General features: G+C 35.5%; 1 protein-coding gene across 1 annotated transcript in view; it reads right to left on the reverse strand.

Annotated features, from left to right (window-relative positions):
* NAV3 (neuron navigator 3) overlaps positions 1-15,992 on the reverse strand; it is a 773,547-nt gene that overhangs the window by 546,220 nt on the left and 211,335 nt on the right. The window contains exon 2 of the mRNA XM_074325380.1: positions 4,942-5,349. Within this exon, the coding sequence (XP_074181481.1) occupies positions 4,942-5,013 (72 nt within the window). The 5' untranslated portion in view covers positions 5,014-5,349. The remainder of the gene's footprint in view (positions 1-4,941; positions 5,350-15,992) is intronic.

Here is a 15,992-nt window from a genome sequence, read left to right on the forward strand (position 1 = left end):
TACCTGCAGGCGATGCTTTCTCTACCCTCCCATTTAAACTTAATTTTAAGTCTATGGTGTCACAGAGGCACCCTTAAAGTAACTGGCTTTCTATATTATGAGACTAAGAAACTCGTACAACTCAAGAAAAAAAAATCCAATTAAAAAATGGGTAGAGGACCTGAACAGACACTTTTCCCAAGATACAGAAACGGCCAATAGCTATATGAAAAAATGCTCAACTTCACTAGCTCTTAGGGAAATGCAAGTCAAGAATACAATGAGATATCACCTCACACCAGTTAGAATGGCTATTACCAACAAGACAAATAATAACAAGTGTTGGAGAGGCTGTGGAGAAAAACGAACCCCCATACACTATTGGTGGGAATGTAAATTGGTGCCTCCGCTATGGAAAACAGTATGGAGGTTCCTCAAAAAAATTAAGAATATGTTTACCATATGATCCAGCAATCCCTCTCCTGGGTATCTACCCAAAACATCTGAAAACATTTATCCATAAGGTATACGAACCCCAATGTTCATTGCAGCTTTATTTACAGCAGCCAACATGTGGAAACAACCAAAGTGTTCTTCGATAGATGATTGGATAAAGAAGATGTGGTACATACGAGTTATACACAATGGAATACTACTCGTCCATAAGAAAAGATGAAAAATATGGATGGATCTTGAGATTATTATGCTTCACAAAATAAGTCAGACAGAAAAAGTCACGAACCATATGATTTCACTCATATGTGAGATATAAAACTGAAAGCAACAAAGGAGCAAGACAAACAAAGAAAGAAAAACTCATAGACACAGACAACAGTTTAGTGGTCACCAGAGGGTAAGAGGGGGTGGAGGGTGGCAGAAGAGGGAAAAGGGAATCAGATATATGGTGATGGAAGGAGAACTGACTCTGGGTGGTGAACACATAATGCAATATACAGATGATGTATTACAGAATTGCACACCTGAAACCTATATAATTTTACTAACCATTGTCACCCCCAATAAATTTAATAAAAAAATAACAGGCTTTCTCCACATCGGCATCCTCTTTTCTATGAATTAATACAATCATTTCTCTCATTTTATATGATTTTCCACATTTCAAACATTCCAATTCACTATCCCCAGAGTGTGTCACTTCTGAAATAATTGTCATCTCTTAGAAAGAAAGATATGATGTGTTGCAATTATTCTTGAGCTTTTTGCATGGTACTGTGAAAATAATGCTGGCTAGCATGAAAAAGACACGATTTTAGGAAGTGAAAAACAGAGATGGCATCAATCTTAGACATTTCCATAAAAGTAAATATATCTGCATATAGGCGATAATACTGCTCATCCCTTTCTGGGTTAGAGAACAGAGAAAGAAAATAATTCAAACAAGTCACCAAATATTTATTGCATTACCACTGCCATAACTTCAAAATGTGTATCCTGCTGCCCTTTTAGCAGTGCCTAGTAAATTGCTGACTATGACAAATGCTTCGGTTTAATACACAAAATATTTGTGGAGCAATAAAGCAGTGTCCCAGGGCTGTCTGAACTGCAAACTGCCTGCAATTAGACTGACAGTAAAATCTACTGAGCTCTGCTTTTCAGTCCAAGGTCACAATTAATTATATAGCAGTGACATTTGTACCTATTGAGCTTTCACTGTTGTAGGGGCTTTTGGAGGAATAATTTCATAAATCAATAAAATTAGTGGAAAGCAACATACCAACCTCACTAGCATCAATGAGCAAACAAAAGGATCAAAAGGTCAAGTTTTCATAAATAAAACACACCGGGGCCTTCAGGTTATTTGAGATGCCATGACAATTCTCCCATCTGGAACAGTCCAGAAGCTAAATGTCAAGAACAAGAATAATCCATAAGGGCGAAAAGTAACTGAAAGTTCTGATAAAAATCACAGGGATCAAATATGCAATTGAGTTCCACCTCGCCATACACTGACCCAAGTTGATCTGAGATTCTTAGAACTATTTTCCACTCCTATAAAATCCACATCTCTGCTTTATCCATACTGAAGACTTCAGATACGACTTGTTAGAGGATACCTTTGAACGTGCAAGTATGTTTTCCTCTGTTCAGATTTAGTAAGGTGATAAGGCATTATTTAAAAGAAGCCCAAGTAGTCACATACACTTTTAAACTCTTTAATTTTGAGTAACAGTACGTATACTCTTTTTTCCAAGACCAAACCTCTAGAAGTAAAAGCAGCTTTTATCTTTCCAGAAAGATACCTTCTTAATAAATCAGAAAGGAGCAAGCAAGTTCCTGGTATACAGCAAGCAGTCCATACATTACCTCTTCTGACATCCAGCTACTCATTGCAGTAGAACACATACTCAGAAACTCACAAGCTCAGTGTCTTAACAGTATCTACTTAGAAGCAGAACATAAGTACAAATCCACATACTTTCAATTAAGAACAAAAGCCAGTGAGCTCGGGTGAACTGAACAAGAAATCAGTTATGCAGTGTTCAGAGTAGGAGCCTATATTAAAAGCCAGTTCGATGCATCTTATTTTTTGAATGTCTGCCATATGTCAAGCACTGTGAAAAGAACACATTTTTCAATAATACCAAAAAGATGCTTCACCTCTGGATGAAGTCATGTGTTCGAATAAATGTATTTTATTTCACTGATGTGGAACACTGGGCCTGTTAAATTAATTCATCATGAAAGAGTACAAACGCTTGAAGTAATTACATGAATGATCTTATAACCTCTACTGGCAATTGTGTGGTGACAGGGCTGTGCCCAGAGCTTAGCCTACAAAGATTTATGAAACTACATTTCATTTTTCTCCTTCATACAAACTCACAAAACTGTCACTGAGACGAGGTTCCTGCTGACACTTAACAAAGCTGAACCTTAAGTATCGATCAATCGATCCATCAATATCTGTGTTTCTGGTTTATTCAGTGTGAATGCCCACACCAATTGGGTGGCCAGGAAATCATTAGAATCCTATTTTCCGTCTTGCTACTGCTCATTGGAATTATTCATTCCTCCCCTATCTCCCTACCACCTAGAAGGTGGGGCTCTAGTGGATTGGGGTCCTCTCGTCTCACTACACCAAGCTGTTGTTGTTCTTTTCTTTTAATTTTCCCACAGAATCATGGCTCACCATAGTTTGTCTAAATTCTACTACTATTCTTTATGAGCTGAATAGTCCTTTGTGAATTGGCCTGGGAAACTAACCATCATTATAGACCATTGTTTCAAGTTCCATACAAGGAATTTTCAGAATGACGTTTAAAATTCATTTCATTCTTCAGCTTGTAATCCTCTGTGTTAGCAGAAAATATCTCTTATTCGGGAAATGAAAGAAAAGCACCTGCAGAGGTACTTTCCTTTCCTGCCAAAAAACAGAACTTCAATCAAGAATTATAACTCTGTGATATTAATTGCCAACCTAGTACCCACTTCCCTCTTCATTTACCCAACCGGCAAATTACCATCAGAGTTAAGGACAGTTTAAAAATGTAGAAAAAAATAATTAAATGACTGCTCAGTAGTTAAGAGATTCCAGAAATGCTTTAGATGTAAACTCATCTTCCCATCTCTTTTTGCATTTTATACTCTTAGTGCCAGCAGGGGAAAAAAAAAAAAAAAAATGCTGACCATTTGAAACACCACCACTATTCTTGGTAATACACTTATTTGTGTAGAAATTCATATTCACATTGAAGTGAAAATTGATTTCAGGTATCTTGGATTTTATAGTACTTAGTATTTTCTAAGGTTTACTTATACTGTAGGTAAACACAACGAATGGACCAACCTGGACATAAATAAGCCATCCATTTTTTTCTGAACTGATGCAAAGAGATCGCTGAGCACTCATTCTAGTGGCATTGGTTATAATGTTAGAATAAATTAATAAGCTATTGCCTCTGTATTGTCTCTTCTAAACTTCTCACCTCCAAAACTGTGAAAGAGCTAGTTGTCTTCTGGGACTACAAAGTGACTAGTAAAAAACCATCTAAGACAGATGTGAAAACAAACCTTAATCATGGCCCTTAGACCCAGATCTAACTAAAAATCTCCTTTCTATGATCTCATTATACCTCACTTTTGTGCCTTGGCCACTGGGTCCCCACACACCTCTCCTGTACTAATGGAGTCAATGAAAGCACCACAAAAGATAATATATTTTACTGTGAGTGGGCTTTCTCTCCTGGGCACCATCTCTGACCCTTCTGATAAGTGTCCTCTAGATGGTTCTCACTACAGTGCTGCCATTGAGCAGGTAAGAGTTTATAAAAAGGTAGAAAAAAATGAGGCTTAAGTGCAATCCTTAGTATTCAATTCCCAGCTTCTTACTCAGAAGCTCTCTAAACCAGTTTTAAAAAACTATATTGGCACAGTCCTTTCTCGATATTTTTGCATTAGTTCCTTCAACAACACACTTCAAGCATCAAACAAAAGCTCACAGTGGCCTCATGACTCTCTTTCCAGGCCAGCTGTAAAAAATAAGCCTTAAACTGATGTTCCCCAAGGACATGAAATTGGAGAATTTCAAATGCCAACGGTGGCTTCTAATGGCAGGAAGGTAGGTGTTCTCGTGCAAGCGAGCTCTAACTTGCTCCATGACTCCAGAGATGCCCCAGGACTCACCCCTCACCCTGGATCTCAGAAAACTGTTCACATGAGGTCAGGCCAGCAGGTCACCAAAATGAAGTCAAGAGTGAGAGAACAAAGTAGCATCCTTTGCCAAACCATTGGATGGATGAAGGCAGAAGACGTTAGAAACAAAACCACCAAATAAATGGTAATGAAATCCAGACCCATAGCAACACTTGGCTATGTGGCAGGATTTGTTACCATGAAATGGCATGTTATTTTATCTCCTAAAACACATTCATTTTCAACTTACAATATTCTCTTTAAGCATAAACAAAAATGACCAAATAAAAGGAAATGTATTTGCATTACCTTCTTCTGATCTTCTAGCTTATGGCTCACTGGATTCTTCCCATGTCTGTTCATCTCTGAAGATAAATCCATCACATTAGGTTCTTACCCTTCAAAATGGAATCTTTTCAAAAAAGCAGCAAACTAATCCAATATGCAATCAGTAGAAAAACATTGGCATGCCACATTTCCCATCACACACCGTCTCTGAACTTCATCAACTCCACGGAATGATTAAAAAATCCATTGATTGAACGGAAAAAATGAATTTTGGAATTTACTCCCAGGACTTTCCAAATCAACATATCGTTTTTAAATGCTGACGTCTCAAAAGCAAAATTGTCATCCAGGAATTTTAATTCCAATTGCTATCTTTTTCTTTCTTCACAGTTTTCCATTTTAATAAATAATTACACAGTTCCTGTAAACCTGTGATAAAAAAAATAAGCACACAATTAATTCTCTCCCACCATTTATAGTACAATTAATGAAAAAATTCTTGTCTGAAATGCTCAATTTAGAAAAAATTTAGGCACAGATTATATTTCACTTAAAAGAGCAAGTGAAAGGCATTATTCTTCACCCTCACTGCCTTCAAAATACCAATTATAATACCTGAACCAAAAGGAATATTAAAACCAGGGATTCACAGCACACTGACGCTAAAACTCAGCAGAGACTACAAATATACTCATCAACAGGTATATATGCTCCATGGTTCCCCTTATTAATTACAGCATTCAGAGAACTACAGAATTTAGAAAAGAGCTCGATATAAGTAGACACAATGATAGAGTGATACTTTTCATAAAGAATTGTATTTAAACTTCAAAATCAGTCTGTGAGTTTGTTATTACACTATTTGAAGATGAGGATATTGAGAAGGTAGGAAAACTTTTGTCTGCTAGTAAATGAGTAGCAAATAACAGAAGTAGAATTAGAATTCAGACACCTTTGAATCCAAAACCCTTTATGTTGTTGTTGTAGTACTTGACATACTTCTCTCAATTCATATTGCATATTTTGTCCACAGGATACCTAGCTGAATTATGAATGCACAATGCATTCTCCTAAAAGGGTCAGATAACCTGGTGAAGCCCAATCCCACCTAGAAAACAGAATTACATGTTAAAATAATTTCAATCATATTGATGCCTGGTGTCTACCCAACTCTGCTAATTTAGAAGCCACAAGTTAGGGCTTTGAAATCTGTATTTATTTTTTTTTTCATCTCTTCTAGACACTCTGATACAGGAAACTGACTAAGGAGTTGAAACCTCCCTCTAATGCAGGACTTCCCAAACTTGTCTGCATTTTGGAATAACCTGGGAAGCTTCAAATACTACTGATTTTGTGTCTAATCCTAAGAAATTATATTTAATTAATCTGGGATGTGATCTGACTCTTGGAGCCCTCCTAATACTATATGTAGTCCTTCTACATAGTTGACCAATCACTACTTGAATACATTCAACAAGAGGAAACTTAGTGTCTCACAGGCAACTCTTTCCATATTGAGGCAGCTCTAGTCTTTAAATAGTTTGTCCTAATTTGGAGATGAAGTCTGCATTCCTGAATATTTCTGAACATTTGTAATATCTTATGTCCTTGTAGCCATCACTATACACAAAACATTTTTAGTTTCCCTTTTTATCTCACAGTTCCTCAAGTACCACTTCAGCCTGGTTAATCATCCCTGGAACCTTCAACAATTCCTCACCACCCTGGTTACTTTCTTCAGAAGAGCTTTCTCTTTTCACAGGACCTATAACCTGTGCGACCCAGAAGAGAACACAAGAGTCGGTCGGCCACAGCATGCTCCCTTTAAGAACTAACCTTCAGGTCCCACAAAACACAACAGGCCAAGCATAAAATAAATGATAAAGCAGACAACTGGTGTTTGAAAAATCACTGCCTGAGCTGCCTGTTCTACCTTTCCACACACTGTTCCCTGTCTAGCCATCTTTCTGCCAACCATTGATCCGTCTCAACCCTTCAGGTCTGCTATGCAAATAATTGTACTTTGTGAACTAATGTGAATGTTGCTAGAAAAGGAACCAGTATGGGCAAAGGCTTCGATGTGAGAGAAAATATGGCCAATTTGAGGAACTCAAAGGAATTCAATGAGGAATTGCTGAAAAATGTCAAGAACGAATGCTGCAGAACAGAATTTGTGATTTTAAAAGTTCATCTTAACTGCAATATGGAAAATAGATGGAAGGGAGAGAAACCTGTGGCAGAATACAAAAGAGACAACAACATCCTGAACTAGTGTAGGAGCTGACGGGATAGAAAGAATGACCAAATTGCATGATACAGTATTTAAAAGGTGGAATTGACAGAATTGGCAATAGATTGGATATGAATGTGAGTGTAGATGTGTGGTTTAAAGGTTCATGAGCAAATGGACAATGATGTCATTATCTCAAGCAGCAGATTCCACATGAGAAGCACTTTGGACAGGAGGAGATAAAAAAAAATTGTAAAGTAAACAAAAGATGCTTGTTAAAATCTAGAAAATTACAAGCCAATCTCACTGATGGACATAGAAGCAAAAATCCTAAAGAAACATTAACAAATGGAATCCAACAATGTATAAAATGAATCTTACGTCACTTCCAAGTTGGAATTATGCCAGGAATAAAGATTGGTTTAAACTTTAAAATCAATCAGTGTAATTCACATTAGCAAAATAAGGCAAAAAAAGAAAAAAAAGGATATGTTCATCTCTGTTGGTGTACAAATATAATCTAACAAATTAAACATTGATTCATGACCAAAAAAAAAAAAGTTGATCTGATAATACTTACACTTTACCTGATAAAATATACTCACAAAACATCTACAGTAAATAATCAAATTTACTGGTGATAAGTTATACTTTCCATTTGCTCATAAACACCTGCTAACATGACGTCTAGTCAATATTGTATTGTCCTGGCCGTTCAGTAGAACAAAAAAAAAAAATGTGAGCGACAGAGGGAGGGACGAGGTAAAAAGGATGGAGGGATGGAGGGAGGCAGGAAGATGCAGGCAAGCAGTATAAACTTTGGAGAGGAAGAAATAAAACTGTTATTATTTGCAAATGTTACAATGATATATATAGAAAATATTAAAAGAATCAAGAGATAAATTACTAGAATTAGTAAGTGAGTTCAGCAAGTTTCCTGGATACAAAATCAATATATAGCATTCCTTTATAGTTCTTTATAACACCAACTAATATTCAAAAAAATGAAACTTTAAAAGGATACTATTTACAGTGCCACTAAAAATATCAAGTATCTTGGAATAAATTTCATATTAGATGGTAAAAACTTTATGATAAAGCAACAACACATCATCAAAAAGTAAAGCTTTTAATGAGTAGAGGGCCATGCACATTCATAGACTGTAAGATTCAATACTGTAGAAATGCCAGTGCATGCCTAAAAGATTTATAGAGTAAGTACATTACTACTCAAAATCCGCAGTTTTCTTTTTATAACTTCAGAATATGCTTCTAAAATATATATGAACATAAAAAAGACCAAGAAAATACAAGACACTCAGATGAAGGACAAGTATTTACTCTACCAGATGTTAAGACATATTACAAACCAACTGCAAATAAAACAGTATCTAACTAGTGCAAGGATAGACAAGTTAACCAATAAAACCCAGAAAACCCAGAGAGACTCTTAACACATATGCTCACTTGATTTATAACATAAGCAAAATCACAAACCTGGGGGGGGGGGCGGGGGGGAGTCTTTTCAACAAAGAGTTCTGGGTTAATTGGATATCCAAGTGGAAAAAAATGAAACTTGACCTCTACGTCACACCAATAATCAAATCCAGGTGGATTGTAGATCTACATGTGACAAAACAATAAAACCTCTAGGAGAATATTTTCATGACCTGGGGGGAGGGAATGATTTCTTAAACAAGAATACAAAAGCACTGAATATTTTAAAAAATAATAACTATGATTATATTAAAATCAAAAATTTTTATTTAGCAGGTTTTGCCAATAAGAAAATATAAATGCACAGAGTAGAAAAAGGTACATGTTATAGATACAATTACATGTAAAAATGCATCCAAAAATCAAGAAAAGACAGGCACCAGTCAAAAATATTTGAACAGGCTCTCCAAAAAAACAATAACAGAGATAGGGAACAGGTTAGTGGTTGCTGTGTGTTAGGGATGGGGAGAGGGTAAGTATGTCTAAAAGGGAGAGTACATAGAAGTGTCTAGTAACAGAACCAAGATGTATCTTGATTGTGGACATGGTTACATGAATCTATACATGTGGTCAAACTCCACAGAACAATACACACACACACAAATGAGTGTATATAAAACTGTTGCAATATGAACAACCTCTGTGGATTGTTCCAATGTCATGGATTGTCCTGGCTTTGATATTGTACCACAGTTATATAAGATGTTACCGCTGGAGAAAACCAAGTGAAGGGTTTACAGGACTTCCCTGCACTTTTTTCCTTCTGCCACTTCCTGTGACTCTGTGAAATTATTTAAAAATTAAAAGTAATAAAAACGAGGATGCATGGGGTGGCCAGTTAGCTCAGTTGGTTAGAGCTTGATGCTCTTAACAACAAGTTTGCTGGTTCGATCCTGCATGGGCCATTGTGACCTGCGCCCTCCACAACTAGATTGAAACAACTACTTGACTTGGAGTTGATGGGTCCTGGAAAAACACACTGAAAAAAAAAAAGATGTACAAATGGCCAATGAACACATGAAAGAAAACATGAACACCCTCATTAGTAATCAGGAAAATGCTAACGTAAACTGTGATGAGATACAACTTCTCATCTATCTAAATGGACTAAAAAAACAACCCCAAATAAATAAGAATACCAACTGTTGGCAAAGACATAGAACAACAAGAACACTACTGATCAAAGTATAAACTTGTAAAAAAAATTAGTCTGACCCACTAAATTTGAAGATACTATGACCTAGCAATAACATTCCTAGACATGTACTGGTCAAAAATATAAGCAAATGTGCAGCAAGAGAAATATACAAGAAAATTCCTTCAGAATTACCAAAAAGAAAGAAAACAAACCCAGAAACAACACAAAACTCCGTCAACATTAGAATGTATAAATAACTTGTGACATATTTATATAAGAGATAACTGTACATTAAATAAAATGAACAAACTATAAACACACATATCAACATGGATGAATGTCAAAAATATTAAGAATTCAAAAAAGTCCAAACCAAAAGAATATATAATGTATGATCCCATTTATATAAAGTTAAAAAAACTTGTAAAACTCAACTATAGTATTAGAAGTCAGGAGAGTGATTACCTTCGTTGAGGGGAAGGAAAAGAAGTTTGGATTTTGATAGAAGTTTGAAGTGTTATCAACATGCCATTTTTTTGACTTGGGTGGGCATCACATGGAATTTAGTCTTGTTACAATTCACTGAGCTGTGAATTTACATTCCGTACAGTTTTCTTGATGTTTAATATGCTTTGTGATAAAAATATTGGCTAAGAAAAAATTCAGGTACATCTATGTCTTTAGTATTTCCATGTTGCTCTAATAAGCAACAAATAAGTATCTAAGTTAGACGGATGTTACAATGTTATTAGTGGTCATTTCTGTATTCTTTTTTTTAAATTATGGGACCAGCTGTTTGATTATGGCATAGACTTTTGCCTGAGAACAACAAGTTTACCAATACATGATCTATCAAATGTCGGAGAATGCATTCATCGCCTGACTTCCAACATATGTTCCACTTTCTTTAGAGTAATGAGTTATTACAGTCTATGAACCATATTTTACACAAATTTATTTATATTAGTGTGAAATATTTCCAAAAGCATCAGGAATGCTCTAAATTATTCAGATTTATACACCTTACTGAAAACCTGCCCGTACAGTGCTGAAAGACATAAAAGACTCATCGCACTGACTACTTCACATGTACTTGACACAGTGAGGCCAAAAATAGCAAATTTCAAATCTAGCTTTTGTCTTTATGGAGCTTCCACTCCAGTGGGGAGTCAGATGTAAATAAAACTAAGGAGCATCAGCATAGCTTTTCCAGCTGTGTCCAACATCAAAACTTTTAAAATACTGATGAGTTTACACCAAAGATAAAAGGCAATTTCATGTAGACAGAATTAATTAGTAGAACACTATACAGATAAAAATTAATTTGAATACAGTTCCTTTTAAATACATAAAGGATACAGTATGACTTATGCTTACTTTTGTGAAATAAAAACCATTTATAAGAAAACTCTAAAGGAGCTGGCAGAAAAAGAGTGGATTTACATATATTAAAATGATTCTGAAAGTTATTCTCATATGCAGGCAATTGTCAACATGCCAAAATTAATTCTCTGCCACTCTTCTTCAATATAATACAGACATTGGGCTTGGTAGTTAAATATAATCACAGTATGCATACATACAGTTTTATTTTTTTCTATAGTTTAAGAGGTTTCCATATTGTTCACATTTACCTAGGAATTGCTCACTCATGCTAAAGATTTGAAAAAAGATCAAGAAAGTGTGAGTTTGGAAGGATTTTTGAGTGGGTGGAGTGTGTGCTACCTCCTAACCCAGCCTTCTGAGAGGGATTTTAAGGGGACCATTCAGGAAACTTGATGCATGTCCCCTCCAGTTGAGGGGACACAGACGTCCAGTACCCAGCAAGGTAAACTGGCCCATGGCACTGGGGGAGGTTGATCATCTGAGAAGGAAACTGAGGTCTTCTCTGACTGTACATCAAAGATGTATAATTCTTAGGGACAAGACATCAAATTTGTGGTAGGAATGTTTGCCTCAATTCATTCATAAAATGGAGTCTGCTCCAAAGAGTAATTTGCCAGTGTAAGGGGCCTGCGGCAGGAGGAAGCGGTAGGTGCTGCAGGGCAGAGAAGCTGAGGAGAGATCTGAAATGTCCAATTCAAGGAAAGGTCATTACGAAGGTCAAGGGAGGTGAGGTCAGAGGGACCCAGTAGTACAATCTTCAAACATCTCAGGCAAATAACCATGAAAAAAGTCAGTTTTAAATATCCCGCAGACCTAGAGAATGAAGGCATCTTATAACAATATCAGACAACAAGAGATTTTCTACCTCCATACCTCCCCTCTCTTTTCCATCTCCCCTACAAGACCCTGTGAGTGGGGAAGGAGGTGAAAAAAGAAGGTCCTTTCCCAGAGGCTGAAGGGGGGTAGGAAGGGGCACCGGTACCCATTCTTGGTCTGAGCGAAGAGGAAGAAATTTTTGAATAAAGATGTGTTACTAAAAACATTGAAATATTCTAAATTGTGAATTGAAATTTTTTGTGACCTAAATTGATCATAAAGCTTATATGATCTAAAAGTGGACAAAAACATTAAATAACCCAAATTTGCATCCAGGGACTCAGAAACAATTAATTCTATGAGAAGTCTGAAGAAATAAGAGAGAAATTTGGAATAGAGATTTTGATGTAGGAGTCATTAGTCTAAAGAGGATGTCATTTATGGAAATTACACAGGGTGAACATCACCAAGAGCAGAACTCTGGGGGGAGGATCCAAATTGTCTTAGAAATCTATGTAATTTTACTAACAATTGTCACCCCAATAAATTAAAAAAAAAAAAAAATCAACCGCCAAAATGCAAACTTGATCACACCACTTAATTAAAATTCTTCAATGGTTCCCTAACACCTAAAGCCAAAAGGAAAATAAAAATCAAAATTCCTTAGAATGTCACTCAACACTCTACCAACATGATCTGTTTTTAACTTTCCAGCTTCGTATATTACCACTTCCAGCTTCCATAGTTTAGTGTAGTTATACCAAAAAACTTACGAGTTCCTGAATACAACATGTCATTTCATATCTCAAGCACTAACATATCCATAAGTGCCACACAATCCAATCGGCAAAGACCTACTTATCCTTAAAAAGTCTCCTCAAATCCATGTCCTCTCTGAAGACTTTACTTTCTTTATATCCACAACCCCACTCCAGACAAGCTAGGCCCTTCTTCCGTAGTGTTCCCTGAGCATCTGTATACTTCTCCCATATTATCACTTAACCTAGTTACTTGTCCCCCACTAGGTCGTCAGCCCCTAAATACTTTTTTAGAACCCCCAAGGTATGATACAATGCCTGGAGGCTGGTAATCATTCATTAAGTGACCCATGTGATTTTGAGAAAACATGAGATTCTCTCTCTCTCCCTCTCTCACCAATAATTTCCCATAAACCTAAAAAGGTTGTACCAAAATTGTCTCATTCTACCAAAAATTATGTATAGTTTAGAAAGGGCTCTCTCTGATCTTAGAATTTTAGCCATGCTCTTTTTCACTGAGGTGTCACATGCATCGATAAAGTACAAAAATCTTAAGTGTACAGCCTATGATACACTCAGTTAACCACCACGCATATGATGACATAGAATATTTCCAAAACTCCAGATAACTCCCTCACTCCCCCTCTCCCTTAGTATTCCTAAAGGTAATCACCATAGATTTATTTTCTCTGTTCTTGAAACTTCATACTAAGTGGAATCATTTGTTTCTTCTGTTTTTCCACATTTAATCTGGAGAGTCCATCTGTGTAGTTGTAAATTGCAGTCGTTCATTCCTTTCTTTTGCTCTTATGAAGGGGATGGTTGTGCTTGCATGTCCCAATTTGTAATTGACCAAAATAAAGCCCAGTTCAACATAGATTTTTAATCATCCTGAACTCCATATCCTAATTCAGCTCTTTGGACTTTTTATGTTTACAAATGAAGAAAATAAAAAAGCTTGCTTTACTTCTCCCAGGCTCTGTGACCTCTAGTCAAGTCAAGGAGAATACAAACGAATCAACAGTTTCTGTGGCCAGACTGTTGACAGAATAACAAATCACAGATCCAGAAACCATTAAAAATATGACTGGAAATTTCTTTTGGAATTTTTATCAGTCAGAGGTGAAATGGTCATTGTTTATTCTTTGAATTCTGATACTGAATTGTTAAATAATCTCTAAGTGGCTAAGTCAGTATTTCTAAAGTGCAAAGAAAAGGATCCAGGCCCAAATGAAAAGGGTTATTTAAGAAGTTATTCCGGTAGAAGAGGGCCTTGGGGACAAAAGTTTCACCAGCCCTCCTACCAATGTGCCCCAGACATAACACTCCACTGTTACATCTAATAAAGGAGTCTTCCACTGTAAAAATACTAGAAAACTATTGGAATAATATAGCTATCATTAAAAAAATGTTTAAAAATGTGGAAACATCCCTACGTATTCATGATTTAAATATAAAATTTATAAAACAAATAGAAATAGAAGGAAGTCAAATAGCTACAGCAGAGAACATCATACTTAATGGTGAACTATCAGAAGGATACATGGAATATGCCATTTATATGAAGTTTTAAAACATGTAAATCATTAGTATTATTGATAAATGCAGACATATATAAAGTATAATCTCTTGCATGAAATTACGAATCTCTTAAAAAGTCAGGAATAAGATAATGATGCCCGCTATCATCATTTCAACAAACACTGTATTACAGGAAACGATCACCATGGTAAGACAAAAATAAATAAATACAAGGATAGGAAAAGTAGAAAAATTATTTGAATATAGTATTATTGACTATAACATTTGAGAAAATGTATTCACAAATTAGAAATAATACACAAGACTATCATTTACAATACACCAGCAAAATGTATACCTTTATACCAGCCACAACAATAAAATCAGTGAAAGAAAAACATAATTTTAAGATAAATTCCATTAGTGAGAGAACGACAGAATATAGAGATGAAACTAGAGAAATATATTAAGATCTTTATATAGAAAGGCCTTTTCTTTCATTGAAAGACATGAAAAGTAACTATAAGTGGAGAAATATAACACGTTCATGAGTAGGAAGATTCAATATCACAAAGATGTCAGCTGTCTTCTTCCAATTGTTCCATAATTTCAGTTCAGTTCCATTCAAAATTTCAATATATAACTATATTATGTAACTAAAAAAGTTGATTATTAAATTCATATGTAGGAATAAAGGGATAAGACAAGCCAAGACAATTTTGAAAAATGCATGCTTTCAAAGATATCAAGATTTATATAAAACAATGATGTTTAAGACAGAGAGGTCATGGACAAAGGGAAAAACAAATAGATTATTGGAATATAATACATAGCTCAGAAATAGAAACAGACACACCCATATCGACTATTAATATGCAATCCCATGAGGAAAGAATTGAGGATTTTAAAAAATAATTCGGGAACTGGTTATTCACATGGGGAAAACTATGGCTAGTAGAAAAAGAGTTCTTTCACAATACATAAAAAATACAAGCACTGACAGAGATTAATAAAATTGACTACAACTATTTATACAACAGAAAATGAGCATATAACATAGGAAAGAAAAGCCAGGGAGAACTGGGAACATGTATTTACAACATACATATATAGTGTGTGTACATATTAACAGAATTCTTACCAAAAACTACAAACAAAAAAGACAAACAACCCAGCAGAAAAAGGAGCAAAGTACATGAATAGGCAACCCCCACAAGAGGAAACGTGAATGGCCAATAAGCATATGAAAAGTAGTAATGGAGAAAATACAATTTTTTTAATAAGACACTACCTCCCACACTTAACAGATTGTTAAAAACTGTTAAATGCTACCAATGGCAACCATTGGGAAAGATGTGACAGTACTAGGACTTTCATGAACTGCTAGTGGGTGTAACTGCTATGCGGTGAGCACTTGGGTAGCACACCCTCAGATACATCGATCAAATTCCTAAGGAAAAATCCATACACTACAAGACCAGCATAAGAATATTCATCCTTGGCATAGCGAAAAAGAAAAAGAAAAAGAAAAAGAAAAAGGAAAAGGAAAAGAAAAAGAAAAGAAAAGAAAAGAAAAGAAAAGAAAAGAAAAGAAAAGAAAAGAAAAGATAAAAGATTCTAAATATCCAGTATCAGAAATTTAGTTAAGTAAATTGGAGCATATACTTGTATGACATGGTTTACGGCATTTAAAATGAATGATCTAAATCTTCACATACCCACGTAG

This window comes from Rhinolophus sinicus, linkage group LG02, assembly GCF_036562045.2.
Source record: "Rhinolophus sinicus isolate RSC01 linkage group LG02, ASM3656204v1, whole genome shotgun sequence".
NCBI lineage: Eukaryota > Metazoa > Chordata > Mammalia > Chiroptera > Rhinolophidae > Rhinolophus > Rhinolophus sinicus.